The sequence below is a fragment of the Cupressus sempervirens genome, chromosome 3, assembly GCF_028749045.1.
Source record: "Cupressus sempervirens isolate cs-2001-9-10 chromosome 3, ASM2874904v1, whole genome shotgun sequence".
Lineage (NCBI taxonomy): Eukaryota > Viridiplantae > Streptophyta > Pinopsida > Cupressales > Cupressaceae > Cupressus > Cupressus sempervirens.
The window spans coordinates 738,657,186-738,672,565 of NC_143120.1; the positions used below are offsets into that span (position 1 = coordinate 738,657,186).

The 15,380-nt window shown below is 37.2% G+C and overlaps 1 protein-coding gene across 1 annotated transcript; it reads left to right on the plus strand.

The window, feature by feature from the left end:
• The first annotated feature begins 256 nt into the window (after positions 1-256).
• LOC149568920 (F-box/kelch-repeat protein At1g22040-like) lies at positions 257-14,410 on the plus strand. The gene is made up of 3 exons (XM_089821761.1): positions 257-882; positions 12,580-13,090; positions 13,555-14,410. The coding sequence occupies exons 1-3, from the start codon at positions 735-737 to the stop codon at positions 14,267-14,269; spliced, it is 1,374 nt and encodes a 457-aa protein (XP_089677887.1). The 5' UTR covers positions 257-734; the 3' UTR covers positions 14,270-14,410.
• The last annotated feature ends 970 nt before the right edge of the window (positions 14,411-15,380 follow it).

The following is a 15,380-nucleotide window of genomic DNA, read 5'->3' on the forward strand; positions in this document are numbered from 1 at the left end:
TCCACAAATGTTTATAAAATTTTCAAAACTTCAAAAGAATAAGTATATTAAATATCTTCTTATATGACAAAGTACTGTATAATTCATTATGACAATTTAAGATACTTTTAAATCTATAATAATTCTCTATAATATCATACCATTTGGAATCATTATATGTTTCAAAAGAATAAGTATATTAAATATTTTCTTATATGACAAAGTACCGTATATTTCATAAATATCTTCTTATATGACAACGTACTATATAATTCATAATGACAATTTAAGATACTTTTAAATCTATAATAATTCTCTAGTATCATGCCGTTTGAAATCATTATACGCTATAATCCGAGAGGAAAATGTTGAGAAAATTTCCAATTTTAATCAGAAGTGAGGGCATTGTGAGAGGCGACACTAAACGAGGTTACCTCCTCGTCCTTGTCCACTGTAATTGGAGAACCCGATGCCGATTCCAATGTCATTTGTGGAAGCGTGCTCTCTTCTTCGTCAGCAAAACTAGCAACTATTGGGGAAAATGGAATCAGAGACGTCACACGCCTTGTTCCTTTCATCTCAGGGGAATTTTAACAAGAATGGCACTCATGGGCAATGCCGAGCCAACAGAATTAGCAGGATGCTTATTTTCTCATTTTCTAATTCTGACATTATTAGAAGCATACCAGTTAATTTATAACAATCGGATTGGGCGTTGAAAGGTGGAACCCAATACATTGTTCATTTCTTGTAGGATGGGAACGGTACCTTCGTGCTGCAGAGCATGCGCGTCCTCGAGGTCTCGGGTACGAACCAGGCGGCTGCGATTTGGAGGCACAGGTCAATTTGTTAAGTATTTAAGGCGTCTCCGGCTGCGAAAAAGAATTAAGATTGTGGGAGCAGGTGAGTTAATTGGCGTTGATTAGTTCCAGTTGAATTTCTCTATATTGGGGAATGGGGAATGCAATTAGAGCTGATAAATTACGAACTGGGACGGGTTTCTTTAGTTTGAATAGTCAATGTTTTGTGAAATCCATTCGACGCTTCCACCCAGAAAAGCCAGCAGAACCAAGATTTGAGCATTTCCTTCTTGAGACAATGATTCAACATTCTGATTGATAGAAATTTTATCTGGCCTTAAACTTCCCTGAGGTAAGCAAGGCCTCCTTAAAACGCTGACTTAATGTTTTCAGTTTTGACGTTCGCAAATTTTATTAGGCTTCAATTTCTGGCGATTTTTGATAATCCAAGTTCTTAATAGGTGAATGAGGACATCATGAATTATGTATCTCCGGCTCTGGCATTATTTGAAACGCTGCCTCAATGTTTTGGTGTTCACAAATTATATTAGCCTTCATTTCTCGATGCTTTTGATAATCCAAGTTCTTAATAGGTGGAGAAGGACATCATAAATTTTGTATCTCCGCCTTTGGTATTATTTGAAATTTGATCCGAGAAAATTGGTTGAAGATCGATTCTTTATTCCCGAAAAGCTAGAGTGAGTTCTCTTTCTAAGAAAAGGATTAGGGATTGGCTTTTTGGCCTGTAATTGTGCCTTTGTACGCCGTTTCTATGTTTAACATTCTTCTAGGACTTATGGCCTCCAAAAAGGGGTATATAAATTAATGAAGGCATGCTAGCTTTACAGTTGAACATGGGTGTTGGCACAGCTGGCGACTTTTGTCTAATCTCCCCCGGTTTTTTCTTGATTTCATTGGCTGGCAATATGTATCCCTGTTCCTTGAAACTGGATACTGGCTTATTTGACAACTACTGTTTATATTCTTCTAGTTCTGCTCTCTCTTTCCTAATTTGGTGCATTTATGAGGTAGTAGTTTTCCTTGTTGGGGATAACACGCCTTTGGCTTAGTTTTCATTGTGTCAATAATGAAGCTACCCAAACACTAGCGAGATTGATAGTGTACAATTATTGGGGTTCTATCCCCTGTGAAGTTTAAACCTAGGTTTATTGTATGGCCATACCCCATTATAACCACTCGATCAGAGCCCAGTAGACTCTAATCCTTGAGATTCAATTATTTTCATGTTTGAAAATATGTTCCTAAGGCTTATCCTGCATTATGCAAGCAGCTCGTATACTTCCAAATTTCTTAAGAAATGAAGACCTGTATTGTGTCGGTGGTTTTTAAATAAACCTGACACAATATTTTATTTTTTCCTTTTCTTGACTTGTAAAAAGCACACTAACTTATTTATTTATGCATGATCATCATTTGGCTTAAACATCATGAGAAAGTGACTAGCGGATTGTCAGATTAATTCCAACATTATTTTAGCTGTCAAAGTTCATGTAATAACTTTTTGCATGAGAAGCATTATGATTGTAAACTTGGTGGATTTAAAATTGTAAATAGGAATCTGATTGATAAGCATTGGAACTAAACTTATCCAATACTGGTGTTCTAGAAATTTAGATTGCTGCATTCATCAATCTTAGATTTGGGACACAACATACCCAATACTGGTGTTCTAGAAATATAGATTGCTGCTTTCATCAATCTTAGATTTGGGACACAACATGAAGCAATCTACAAATATTCAGAAACTTCCACTTTCAAGGAAACTGCAATGTCCCCTTTTGTGATTTCTTAAGGTTTCACATATTTCCTTAAATTGCAAGAGACTTCTTATATCAAAATCTTTAATTTATTACTATCCTTCGTATTAATGATTACTAAATTGATTTCCAATGTTAATTAGCTATGGAAATTTACAGGGCATGTTGAAGCCATATTTTTAAATTCTTAAAAAATTCTGTAGGTTTGATATTAGTAAATTTACAAAGTCGGAACTGTTGGTGTGAACTAGGGTATTCTTTGTATGTTTTCCCTTTTGTAATGTGAACAAAGCACATTATCTAACTAGTTATTATTTAACTCCTATTCACGCATGTTCACATGTAAGCAATCATATTCATTGTGCACCATAATCAAGCAATATTTTTCTCTTGTTTCTTTCTTGTGGAAAGTCCTCTTTGGTGTTGCAGGTGATCAAAGTACATTGGTGACTATAACATGGCATCAGAGCTTCAGATCTGCAAGCCCCTTCTCAAATCTGAGAGATAATCAGGGAGTTTTTAATGGGTGTACTCTAGGGAAAAGTAAAGCTCACCATTGGATCTATAAGGCCCAAAAGCCTTTATTTTCAATATGAGTCTATGACACGCTATATTACTGTGACATTTTCTTGGCCGTTTTAGGTGGGCTTGAGAAATTTTGCAGTAAAAAATTCAATGCATTTTTACTGACTCCATATTATTGTGTGAATTCATACCTTGTTGCATGGTTGCAGATGTCAATAGTCAATCATGGATCATTGACAATCTGTAGAATCAAAATATTCGTATAGTATATTTTCTGTTTCAACACTTGCATCGACTTTGCAGAAGCATCATGTCACTCTGATGTAGTTAGAATGAGTGAAGGGTTTTAGTTAAAAACTTATTTTGTAAACCACGAGTTTTCTTGTTAAGTTATTGGTTTCAAGAAACATAAGAAACCAATTGCATTGAAGCGCTTACTTGTAGCAGCTGGTGCAAGAGCTTCTGCTTCACCTACTTGCTAATCCACTAGGAGTGTTGCACTTAGTGTCTTCTGAGCCAATTGAAAAGTATCCACAGCCATACATCTGCTAGTTTTCTGCCCTGTGAGTAGTTAAACCCTGTTGTACCATCCAAATCCATCTGTAGGGCCTTTCATTTATCCTGCAACCACTATTTGGCTCCTTTATTATTATAAATCTTGCTACTATTTCATTTCGCTAAACTTTCCACTAGAATTTCAATTTGTAATAACAAGATACTGTCAGAATGTTGATTCTGAACTCTTCACAATGGGCAAGCAATCTTGCTTGATTTTACAATGTTTGTCTGATTCTTTTGGTTGAAGTTAGATCTTCATTTTTCATTTCTGAGCCCAGTTTTTTGCTCAATCTCCAATTTTCACGATTCTTGTTGTGTTGAAAAGATATCGAGGAGCTTTACTGAGCCATCCATGCACTTTTTCCGGATTCAACCTTATTATTTAGGCTTAAATATTTTTTCAACCTTAAGGAGGTTAGGGAATACTTGTCATAAGCCGCTTGGAGACCATCAACAAATAGACTCCCTCAAGGTTTTTCAAACAAATGTTCATACCCATTTCAATACTTTTCCCTCAAAGGCATGGAATTACAAGTCCTTTTCTTATCTTGGGGCTTATACTTCTGAGGATTTACACCTGCCTCTCTCTATACACCAACCTATCTTCTTAAGGGGCTATAGCGAGTGATTAAGGAATGGCTAGAAATGTATTTTCCAATGGATTATGAACATATAAGTAGATAAGTAAAATACTCCTTAACTGATATAGTACACATGTATAATTCTGATTTCACTATTATAAAACTATATTAATGGTACAGTAGTAACATCCTGATATAATTTTGAGATCATTAAATCATTGCATTTATGATTCTATCACAAGAAATACAACCCAAGCATCTCAAGGAATACAACAATAGTGAAATGCATCACCTTCTCACATAGAAACACTACCGTACATGCATCATAATGTATCCAAAACACAAACAACTGCCGATGTTGTGGGATACCATCCCAAAACCTAGAGGTGGTCCAAACACACTATATAATACAAGCACAATGGTAAGAACCAAAACTATCAATGCAAATGGTGAAGACAAGACACCCAAAAGAACAAGTTATGCATCCTCCAATACAAAGTTGGAAAAGAATCTCAAAAGTATGCATATTTAAGCAACAAATGGATGGATGATACAACAAGAATATCCTTGAGACATGATCACTACAAACATCAATCCATAGGGAAAGAGTCATTCCAATATATCTCCCAATGGTATAACTGAACAAGCTACAAGGCATTGTATCCCAATTTCTCAAATGATCCTATGAAAGATATACATAACCTACATTAGCATATAATTTCTAATCTTATAATAATGTGGATAGGGTAAACCCTTAACCCACATGTTTTACATTTTATGGACAAGTTACTAGTATTTTTTTACTCACAATGTATCAAATTGTCTTAGTATAACTAACCAAGGGTTATGTCAACACATTGGCTACTCCACACAAATCATAATATCATTGATGAAAAGTTTTAGCATTCTACCTCCCTTACTCTACTTTCTTTCCAAAGTACTTGAAGAAAACAATTAAATATGATAGTATAAAAATAAAAGGCATGTACCTAGTAGGATCACTCAATCATTGTTATGACATCTTCGTTGGTGTTACTCACCATATAGTTCCTCCTTTGGTCCCATGTATATCCATAGTAGTAGTTGCTCCTTCAATGTTGTGAACTAAGTTTTAGGTCTTGGTATAGGGATGGATACATGTAACATTTTTTAGGATCGAGTGTGTCAATATCACTTCTCCCAAGTATAGGTACAATTTCAGGTGTATAAAATTTTCGTAATTGCCAATAAAGAGAAATTAAAATTCCTCCTAATTGCTGAAAAAGATTATACTTAGGTTTTTCATAATTTAGTGATTTGTCAAATGTCAATAAACAATAAACACATGTAACAAACGAATTTTCTTCACTAAAAAGATAGAGCTGTAATCTGAATTAAAACAGATATGAAAAACAATACCTCAAACCAAATTACCGAAGTAAACATCTATAATTCCATTTCATGTGAAATTAACTGGATTAACAACCAACTGAAATAACTAATTTTTATCATAATTACAAAAAAAACTTAAATCATTACCATTAATTCTATGATATTCAATAATTACAAGAGAAAGTAAATGCATAGTAAAGGATGGTAGAAGAACATACAAAATTTAACTAGAGAGTCTCGTAATTGTTGTGCAAGCCTCAACTTTTGGATAAGAGGAGAAGCATTAGCTTAGGCTTAACCTCCCAACCATGGATCTTATCAATCCCCACACAATCTTTTGACAAGAAAGGCCCTCCCTACCTCGGAGCTAGGCTTGGGGTACTATTAGTCCAGCCATCTGAACTATATCAATGTCTAGAATGTCCACTCCACAATAGACGAGCATGTTTGATTAACTGGCGCCACCGACATCATGTGATCTATAGAAGGCAAACATGCCTTTAACAACCTTGGCCAAGGCTTTAGGTGGGTTTATAATACTCGATCACCACCGCTTGACTTGACAACAAGGTAAGTAGATTGGACATGCATGAGTTTGTTGGATAGTTCTTAACATTTTTATCATATCAAATCTGATTCTTGTTCCTTGTTTTTGCAGAACTTCCTTTCCACCTCGTCACCCTCTTTCTTGGCCATCCAGCATGGGGTGAGTCCTTAGTGTCGGTTCATTAATGAAATCAGTTCATTTGCTAAAACTCATTTGATGGGAAGATTATAATTTAGTACTGGTATAAAGCCATCCTTGTGTCTCAAGGACTTCTCTCAAAAGAATCAGAGAATTTTGTTTCAGAAAATAAAGGACAAGCTGATTCGAGAATGAAAACATAAACATTGCATATTCATTCAGTTTCAGATTCAAACATGGTCAGATTACTTGGTATGCTTGATCCAATGAACTATTCATTATTCATCTTTTACTTCATAGTCATGCATTGAAGAAATAACATGGGCAATCCTTAAAACCCACTTGCATATAGATTTTGGATGCAATATATACTAGATAAAAGAATAAAAGTTATCCACATAACCTGGTCAATGATGGAATGAAATCGATGAATCCTAACTGGCCGACTCTCAATGATTTGGGTTGCCAAAATGGATGTCGAATACAGAGTCCCTCATTAAAAGAATAAGCAAGCTCGGTTTCACTTTCAATAGCGGGGCCATATAGAAGGGGTAAGAACATGAAAAAGAAAGAAAAAGTGAAGGAGAGCAGTATCGATCATAGCTGAGAGAAATGTAGTTGAGCTTATATATCTAAACAAAAGAGAAAGCTTCAATTGAAGCCGCAACTCAAGATGGCACTTGTAAACAAGATCTTCGGCTTCTTGGTTCACCGATTCAAAAGAAAGAAATATCGCCAAGTGTACTCATTGTCCCTCATAGAGACTTATAATTAAAAAAAAAAAGAATTTGAAGGACTCCTTATTAAAAGAAGAATTTATAATATATATATATATATATAGATATATATAAATTTCTAATGATGTCATCATACTATTATTGTATCCAAGGTTGTACCTATTAGGGTACGCATATCTATATATGTGCATAAGTCGAAGGATTTATTTTATCTTCCTATCCTTCCGATGTATATGCATATATATATGTATGCGTATGTTAATAGAGGTGAGTTTGGATAATTTAATATCGTGGTGACATTATACCTTATACATATGTGCATATATATAATGAAATGATGAGGATGTAAACATAAATTATCAAAGGTACAAATTTTGATTATGTTTAAATATTTTTATATGTTGTCCAAGTAGCTCATGCATGTCCAATGTATGTACCCTGTTATGCAATTGCTAGGTCCTTACCAAGGTAGTTAGAGGTCATACGTGTTGATCAGATAAATGGACTAAGGTAGTGGTACCCCATTCCGTAGATCCCATTAAGCAATGCTTTCTCCCCTTCGTTTGCTCCTGCAATCACCTATGTAATATTTCCACAATAATAACAAGTTCTCCCATAATAAATCAACATCAACTTATAATATAGTTAGTTGTAAAAATAGTTAACTACCATTATCCAATAAACAAGCAACTGCTAACTACCATCATCAGACATATGATAAGTAATGGCTAACTACCATCATCACTAAGCAATTATACAGAGTAATTATTAACAACTAAGTTCATATGAAATAAAAATAGTTAAATATGACTACCCTTTTCACATGAACAAGGAAACAATAGTTTTAACTAATCATCACAACGGCTATAATTTATTTTTAAATAGGTCAAAATTTTGGGATGTAACAACACCTCTTCCTGTTCTCTTGCATCCTGATGATGATTTTTTGTTCTTCCTGTTCTCTTGCATCCTGATGATGGATCATGTAGTATGATCCGAAACGTTGATGGTAAAAAATTATACACAATCTAATCCAGAAATTAAAACTCAACACATCTCTTACCCCTAGTTGTTTGTCCAAAGCAGGCAGGCTTTATCAAATCTCGCTATATCCTAGACAACATAATTGTTGTTTGGGAAGGCATGGAATAGGCCCATAGGTCTAAGCAGCAAGCTCTCTTTCTCAAAATTGATTTTGCCAAAGCTTATGATTACATTGAATGGCCCTTCATTCTTGCTACGCTAAAAGATTTAGGATTTGGACCTGTCTTTCTTCAGTCTGTGGAGATGCTTTTTGGCGATGCTTTTGCTTGCATCACCATTAGTGGCAAACAATCTGAGGCCTTCAGCCTTTACAGATCCATTCACCAAGACTATCCTTTGGCTCCTACTTTGTACGTCCTGGTTGCTGAAGGGTTTGGTTACCTTCTAGCCCACTCCATCTCCTCTGGTCTTGTTCGGGGCATTTATCTTCTTGAGTCCTCCACTCAACTTGTCAATGGACACTTTGTTGATGATTCCTTCCTCACCCTCATTGAGGACGAGGACAATGTCTCCAATGTGCTCCAATGCCTTGATATTTTCTGTTTTGCGTCTGGGTCAGCCATCTAGTGGCACAAGATGCTTTTCTATAGATAGTCCTTCCTCCCTCCTCCAGCTTGGCTAGCTCAATACCAATGGAAATGGATCCAAAATGGTGAAATCTTTTGTTTTTTGGGTATCCCTTTTGCTTTTCAAACTTCTGCAATGGACCTTTTGAATGTTGTGCTTGACAAGATCTCCAAAAATTTGGACTATTGGATTACCAAGCCTCTCTCTTTGGCTTGTAAATTCCAAATTTGCTCCAAGGAATTGTATTATTCCTCCTGTTGGGATCCATCCAAAGCCACTTATTCCAAATTGGAGAAGCTTCTAAGAGATTTTCTTGGGGCTTCAAATTCTGAGCATCATGGCTTTCACAGAGTCGCTTAGGAATATTGTTGCTTGCCCAAGGAATCAAGTGTCTTGGGCCTTATTTCCACTCACAAGCAAGGTATTGCCTTGTGTGCCCAGTGGGTAATCCTCTAGTTTTCCAATCAATAGGCAGACTTGGAAGGAGATCGGGTCTCAAACCCTTCTCATCGCCTCAGAACTTGTGCAAATCCAAGGCTCCTTTGTGGTTAAGAGCATTTGGAGAGCATGGGAGACTGTCAAGCCATGGCTTTGATTGGTTGGTAATGGTTTCAAAGATGTGCTTTCCATGAATCAACACAATTTGTGGTGGTCACCCTTGTTTGCTATTGAGGGTGTGCCACTTACCAAGATTTAGGCTACCAGTGTGCTACGTTTTTTCAAGCATGGCATCCAAATGCCCAAAGATCCATTTTCCAGAGTCTCCATGAATCTAAGATCATGGGAAGATATGCAGGCCCAGTATTGCCTTACTCGCCCAGATCAGCACACTTTTGACCTTCTGATCTCTTCTTTGCCTCCTCACTTGCTTCACAAGCTGGGCATTCAACTAGCCAAACCTTGGCGGAAGGACTGGAAGTGGTATTCATGTACTCCTCTTCTCAATTACAAGCTGAAAATGGGATACCTGTGGTTGGTGCCTCATTTGGCTATAGTTGAGTCTCTCAACCAGCGCCAGTTTAACACTATCTGGGAAGTCATTACTGAGCCAAAGATTGCACACTTTGCTTGGTGTGTTCTCTTCCAGGGCTTCACTCTAGGTCCTTGGCTCAAGCATTTGGGTATTCTTAACCCACGGTGTCCTTTTTGTGGGCAACCTGAGACTTTCTTGCACATCTTTTGGTTCGTTCACAGAGCTCAACAGTTCTGGCTCTAGATTACATTATTTTCTCAAGCCTTTTAAGCCAAAACCATTTTCTTGGCATATTGTTTTGCTCGGGAACTCAACCAAAATCCCGTTTAAATTCTCCCATATTTGGCATGCTTTGAAAGATAAAAATATTGTGCTTTTTACACGCAATTTTTTGGATATAAATGTTGCTATGTATACTAAGGCTTGCATATTTAATAATGTAATGCTACAGATTCAAGTACAAGCCAACAAAATGGCTCTGGAGGGGACCCACCTACAAGAGCTTCTCAATCATTGGGGCAATGCACTGTGTATGGTTGCCCGGGTTTCGTCAAATTTCGCTTCGGCAGATCAGACTCCACCCCGTGCTCACCACCGGGGGTGTAGCTCCTCGGCCCGCTACTCCCAAACACCACATTCCTAGGCCCCTCGCCACTCTCCTAGTAGTTGGGATGTTTGCCGCTGCCACTCTACCTCTCCATGGCATGGCTCGGGATGGTCGTTGGATGCTCATCTTGCTGCTCCTATTGTTCGTGGTTAGCCTGTGCCTGCTACTGACCCCAAATGGTCATTCCCCCACCAGGGTGGAGGGAGAGGAAAAAAGAACAAATTGTTGCTGTTGATGATGACAAGTGGGCTCCTCCTAAGCCACTCTCCAACCTTGCTGATGCTTGGGGGTTTCATGATCGATAGGATCCACCTCCCTTGACTAGCACTGGTTTAGCTGCCTAAGGGCTGTTCTTATGTTTTTTTTTGTTTTTTTTTTTATGAATAGTTTCTAATGTTTCCGGCTCTGTAGTTTGAACTCTTGTGGGGTGATCTGGTATCCCTTGGCCCCCTTTTTTGTGAATATGTAACTTTAATATTTAATTAATAGAGAAGGGACTATTCATAAAAAAAAAACAATAAACTATAAACAATATTAAATAGTAATCATATTGCTCTTCATATAGATAATCAAAGTCAACAATTGGTTCAATTTCCTTTGAACAGAAATCAACAACAATGCCACTTCATTTAGCTATGTTATGTGTAGAAGCTGCCTTATCTTCATTAAACTGCACACTAATAGTGCCTAATTCAGTACATGCAAGATTTAGATTCTAAATCCTTGTCATGGCTCATCGTAATCAGGCTTCCTATATGACAAGAGATACAAGTTAGAGTCCACAAAGATCAAATCCTTGACTACTTGCACTCAATTGGCTAGACATAACTAACTTAACAGAGAAATATGTGCTCCAATTTCTCTTTGTTGAAAATTTCACAACTTGTAGAAATGTTTCACATTTGGAAAAACAATATATATTCTATAAGTCTCTGAATAAGGGGATGGGATGATGTGCGGATGACAACTAGTTGGGGGCTCTAAGTGGAGACTCCATTGGGGTTGTGGGGCAGTGCTTGTTTTTTGGTGTTTGGGATCAAAGCCCTAAGCCAAATCAAAGGGCAATACCTCAATCTAGGTGTAGGACTACAAAACCCAAATGAGGGCCTTGGAAAGCACATAAAACTTCATTGGCCACCATTTCCTCAATTTTATCACTCAAGGGAAAAATTAGGTATTTTGGCACCTTTTTGCTTATAAATATTTTCACCATTTTCTTCCTGTTTCTTTTGCAGACATTTAAGTGCACCTAATTAATTCTTTCATAATTTAGTGATTTTTCAAATGCCAGTACATGAGGATAATTACCGTCAATATTCAATAACTTTCATGTTGCTATTTTTCAAGAGAATCCAAGTCAACATTTGCATCATTTTAATTTGAACCACAATCAACTACAATGCCTTTAATCTGAGACTAAACATTTTGAGACATTACTGGTACTAAAGAATGATGCCTGGTGTCGAAAAGAACACATACTATAAATAGCAGTATTCTCCAAGAACGAAAGAGAACAAACTAGAAAAGACTGAAAAAGTCAGTGCAATGCAAGAACTTACTATAAATAGCGGCTGCTGTTGGAACCCACTGAAACTAAAATCTGAGCTTACTAAGAACACTGGAAGCCACCATCCAGTGCCTCAAGAAAACTGCAAAAGTCCTAAAATCTGGGAATTCTCACTAAACAGTGTAGCGTAAAAATGGGGACATTGCAAGTGACTAGATTTAATGCTGAAATAGACCTTCATAGACTATCAGACATGTTAGATCTCTGTCTATAACAAAAACTTGTCAAGCTCTAGCCCCACCATAGCTTATTTCATGTCATTAATTCTACTCTGTAAATATTTATAGCCATTTTCTTGTCACAATGCAATTTATTTTGTTCTTTCCTTTTCTTGCCTTGTTTTGTTACTTTGTTTACAATGAATGTGCCAAGTTTGGAGATTCTTTAACAATTGCTGACTGGATATACACATACACTCTTTATCTTTTTCACTTCCATTGACTATTTCTCATCTTGCATTCTCTTGTACAGGATTCCAAATTTGTGTTTACTTCATCTGTTGTTTTTGTCTGACCTTTGACTACGTGCCTAACTTTATAAGCATGAAAATAACATCTTACATTCTGCAGATAAAGAAAATTGAGTTTAATGATGTTACTAAATTTGTAATTTTAGGGAAGAACATAGTGCTTGTATAGCTATTGACCATGCCATTCTCACCCAAACTTTCTTAAATAGAGATGCTTGAATAGAAGAATCAAATAAATAATTCGTGTGTTTTTAGAAATTAAGGTGAAAATGATCATTGTTCTCCATGCTTCTCTGATTTTGTTGAAGTTCCTATTACTGATAGAGTGTCTTCTGTAGGTATGTCTACTAAATTTCTGTGGAGAGGGATTCCAGTGAAGGACAGTATATTACTAAGTACATCAGATAGAAAGGTTGAAAACAATTATTGTGGGATAATACCTGTATTACCAGATGATGTTGCTTTACAATGCCTTGCAAGAGTTCCTCGGATGTATCATCCTATGCTTCGTTGTGTATCCAAATCATGGTGTCAATCAATTGATAGTTGGGAGTTCTTGGAGCAAAGACGGTTGCTTGGTTGCTCGGAGGACTGGCTTTATCTTCATGTTGGGACTTCACCTCACTTGGACGAAACGAATGTAGGGAAAAGAAATAGATGGCAACTTGTTGGTGGCTATAGTCAATGGCACGCACTGGATCCTGAGAGATATAAATGGTTCACACTTCCACCGATTCCCTATGATCAAGCTGTAACTGGGGGGCAAGTGGTCTTGGGAGCCACTTCAGCTGTTTTGAATGGAAAGCTTTATGTGATTGGAGGTGCTCCTTTTGGGAAAGCAGCAATTAGGTACTTCCTGCGCATGTCTATGGCTTTCTTGAAATCCATGGCAGTTCAGCTATATCAGATGTATACCATCTTGATGTACCTGCACTGTTCTGCAGAACATAATTATGATTTTAAGAATACTATTAGATCTTCTTGGCATATGTGGCTGTAAGATGTTATGTCAATGGCAAGTGGATTAGTGATCAAATGCATGTTTAGCATTTCCTAATGCAATTTTAACTTTGGCATTCCCATAGACTCTGAGTGTTGTTTGAATGAGGAATGCATTCTGAATGAACAGCCAATAGGGAAAGGGAAACTGGAAACCTTAAGCTGGGTTAAACTTAAATGCCTAGATAATCTTTTGTATTATACTATTTATGAATCCATTTTAGCCTGCCTTCGTAATATTTTTTTGTATATGGCACATTTGGTGATTGTTTATGTGCATTAATGGTGCCTTACAATTTGGAGGACATTTTCAGGGATGTGTGGACTTATGATCCAAGGAGGAACAAGTGGAGAAAGGGAGCATCATTGTCAACTGCTCGCTTTGCTGGCCTGGTAGGAGTCATGGAAGATAAGCTGTACGTAGTGGGTGGTTCAGGAATGTGTCACCTCACGGGCTATTCCATCCCTTCTTTGGAAATTTATGATCCCATTACCAATAAATGGCAGCATGCAGCAAGTGCACAAGGGGCAGTTGCTGAGCATCCTTTCAATCCGCTTAAACACTCAGCTGTGTTGGAGGGATATTTCTGTGTAACAGGGCCACAGAATGTTAATGGGAGCATGAATGGGGGCATGTATGATCCTCTTGCAGACAAATGGTCAGAGATAAAACCTGGTTTACATGGTGGATGGGGTAAACCAAGCACTGTTATGGATGGTAAGCTCTACGTTGTTGATTTTGGTTGTTACAAGCAATACGTTCCAGAAGATGATTGTTGGGTGCCCATGAAATGTGAGACCGAAGATTTACTCTTGGGGTGGGATCCCAAACTGATTTTGGCAATGTCCAGCAGCATAGAAAAACTTTACGTGGTGGGAACTATGGGATCTGCGCTCATAGTGATGGTTGTTCCTGTCAAGAATAACAAGATATGTCAGAGTATTACATGGCATATGATGAAGATTCCCAGTGGTATAGATTTCTTGGGTGACATGGGGTATTGCTCTTGCCAGATACTTGCATATTAACCTTGATTGCAGTCCTCGAGAATCTCAAATCTGGGATGCTCTGCTTTTTGTATATTCTTGTAATTCTAAGCTCCGGTGTAAAACATTGCAATTGAAGTGTGAGCTTGGAGTCCAAATACTCTTCTCGCTTCACCTGGAAAATGTCTTTGCCATGTATATAGCATTTTCCATCTGTGCTTCTGCTCTGATGTGTTGTGAAAAGAACAAACATACATAGCCGCAGCTAGTCCAGATCAACTTTGTAAATATCTATGCTCCCCCAAGTTCAGTACGGGGACAGTGGGACGGGTTTTCGGGACAGCAAATTTTTTTGGCGATTTTGGGGATCGGAGGGGGGACGGGGACGGCTATATATATAGGAAAATTTTAAAATATAGTATATACATTGAAATTTGTAAATATACATGTCATTCATATGAAACTAAGCACAAAGCATGTCATTTAAACATTACAGAACCATAACATACAACATTTGAATGCCATCTATGAAATAATATCCAATTTTAGTATTTTACTATTTAGTATTTTAGTATCCAATTCTCAAAATGCATATCAATACAATATTAGAGAACACTGAACAATGAACATTAAGTTATTAACCATTGTCAATATCATAAGACTCATAATGATAAGCATGATAAATCATAAATCTGAAAATCAAAATCAAAATATGCTCAAAGCTATAAGTTGCCATAAAGTAATAAGTATCATATAATCAATGTATCATAATCATGTTCATGTTCAACATAAAAAGCAAAACATAGAAAATGAAGCAGACTGTTGCTCCTATTTTGCCTTTAGTAATCCATGGCATCAAAATCAAAATCCTCCTCACTATCATCCTCCACAGGAAGCGTAGTCCCATCTAATGGAACCCCAACCAGTCCTGGTGCTATGTCATCCTCATCTATCTGGGCCACATCCTGAGGCTTAACATCCCATCGCAAAGCTGGTGTCTGCCTATACTTTGGAGTTTGGTGATCGGCAAGTCGAAGAGCATGATGCACTGTCACTAGCTTCTCCGCTCTTTTAGAGGTAAGTCTATTCCTCTTGATAGAGTGGATATATGAATATGTGGACCAGTTCCTCTCTGCAGTTGAAGAACTAGCAA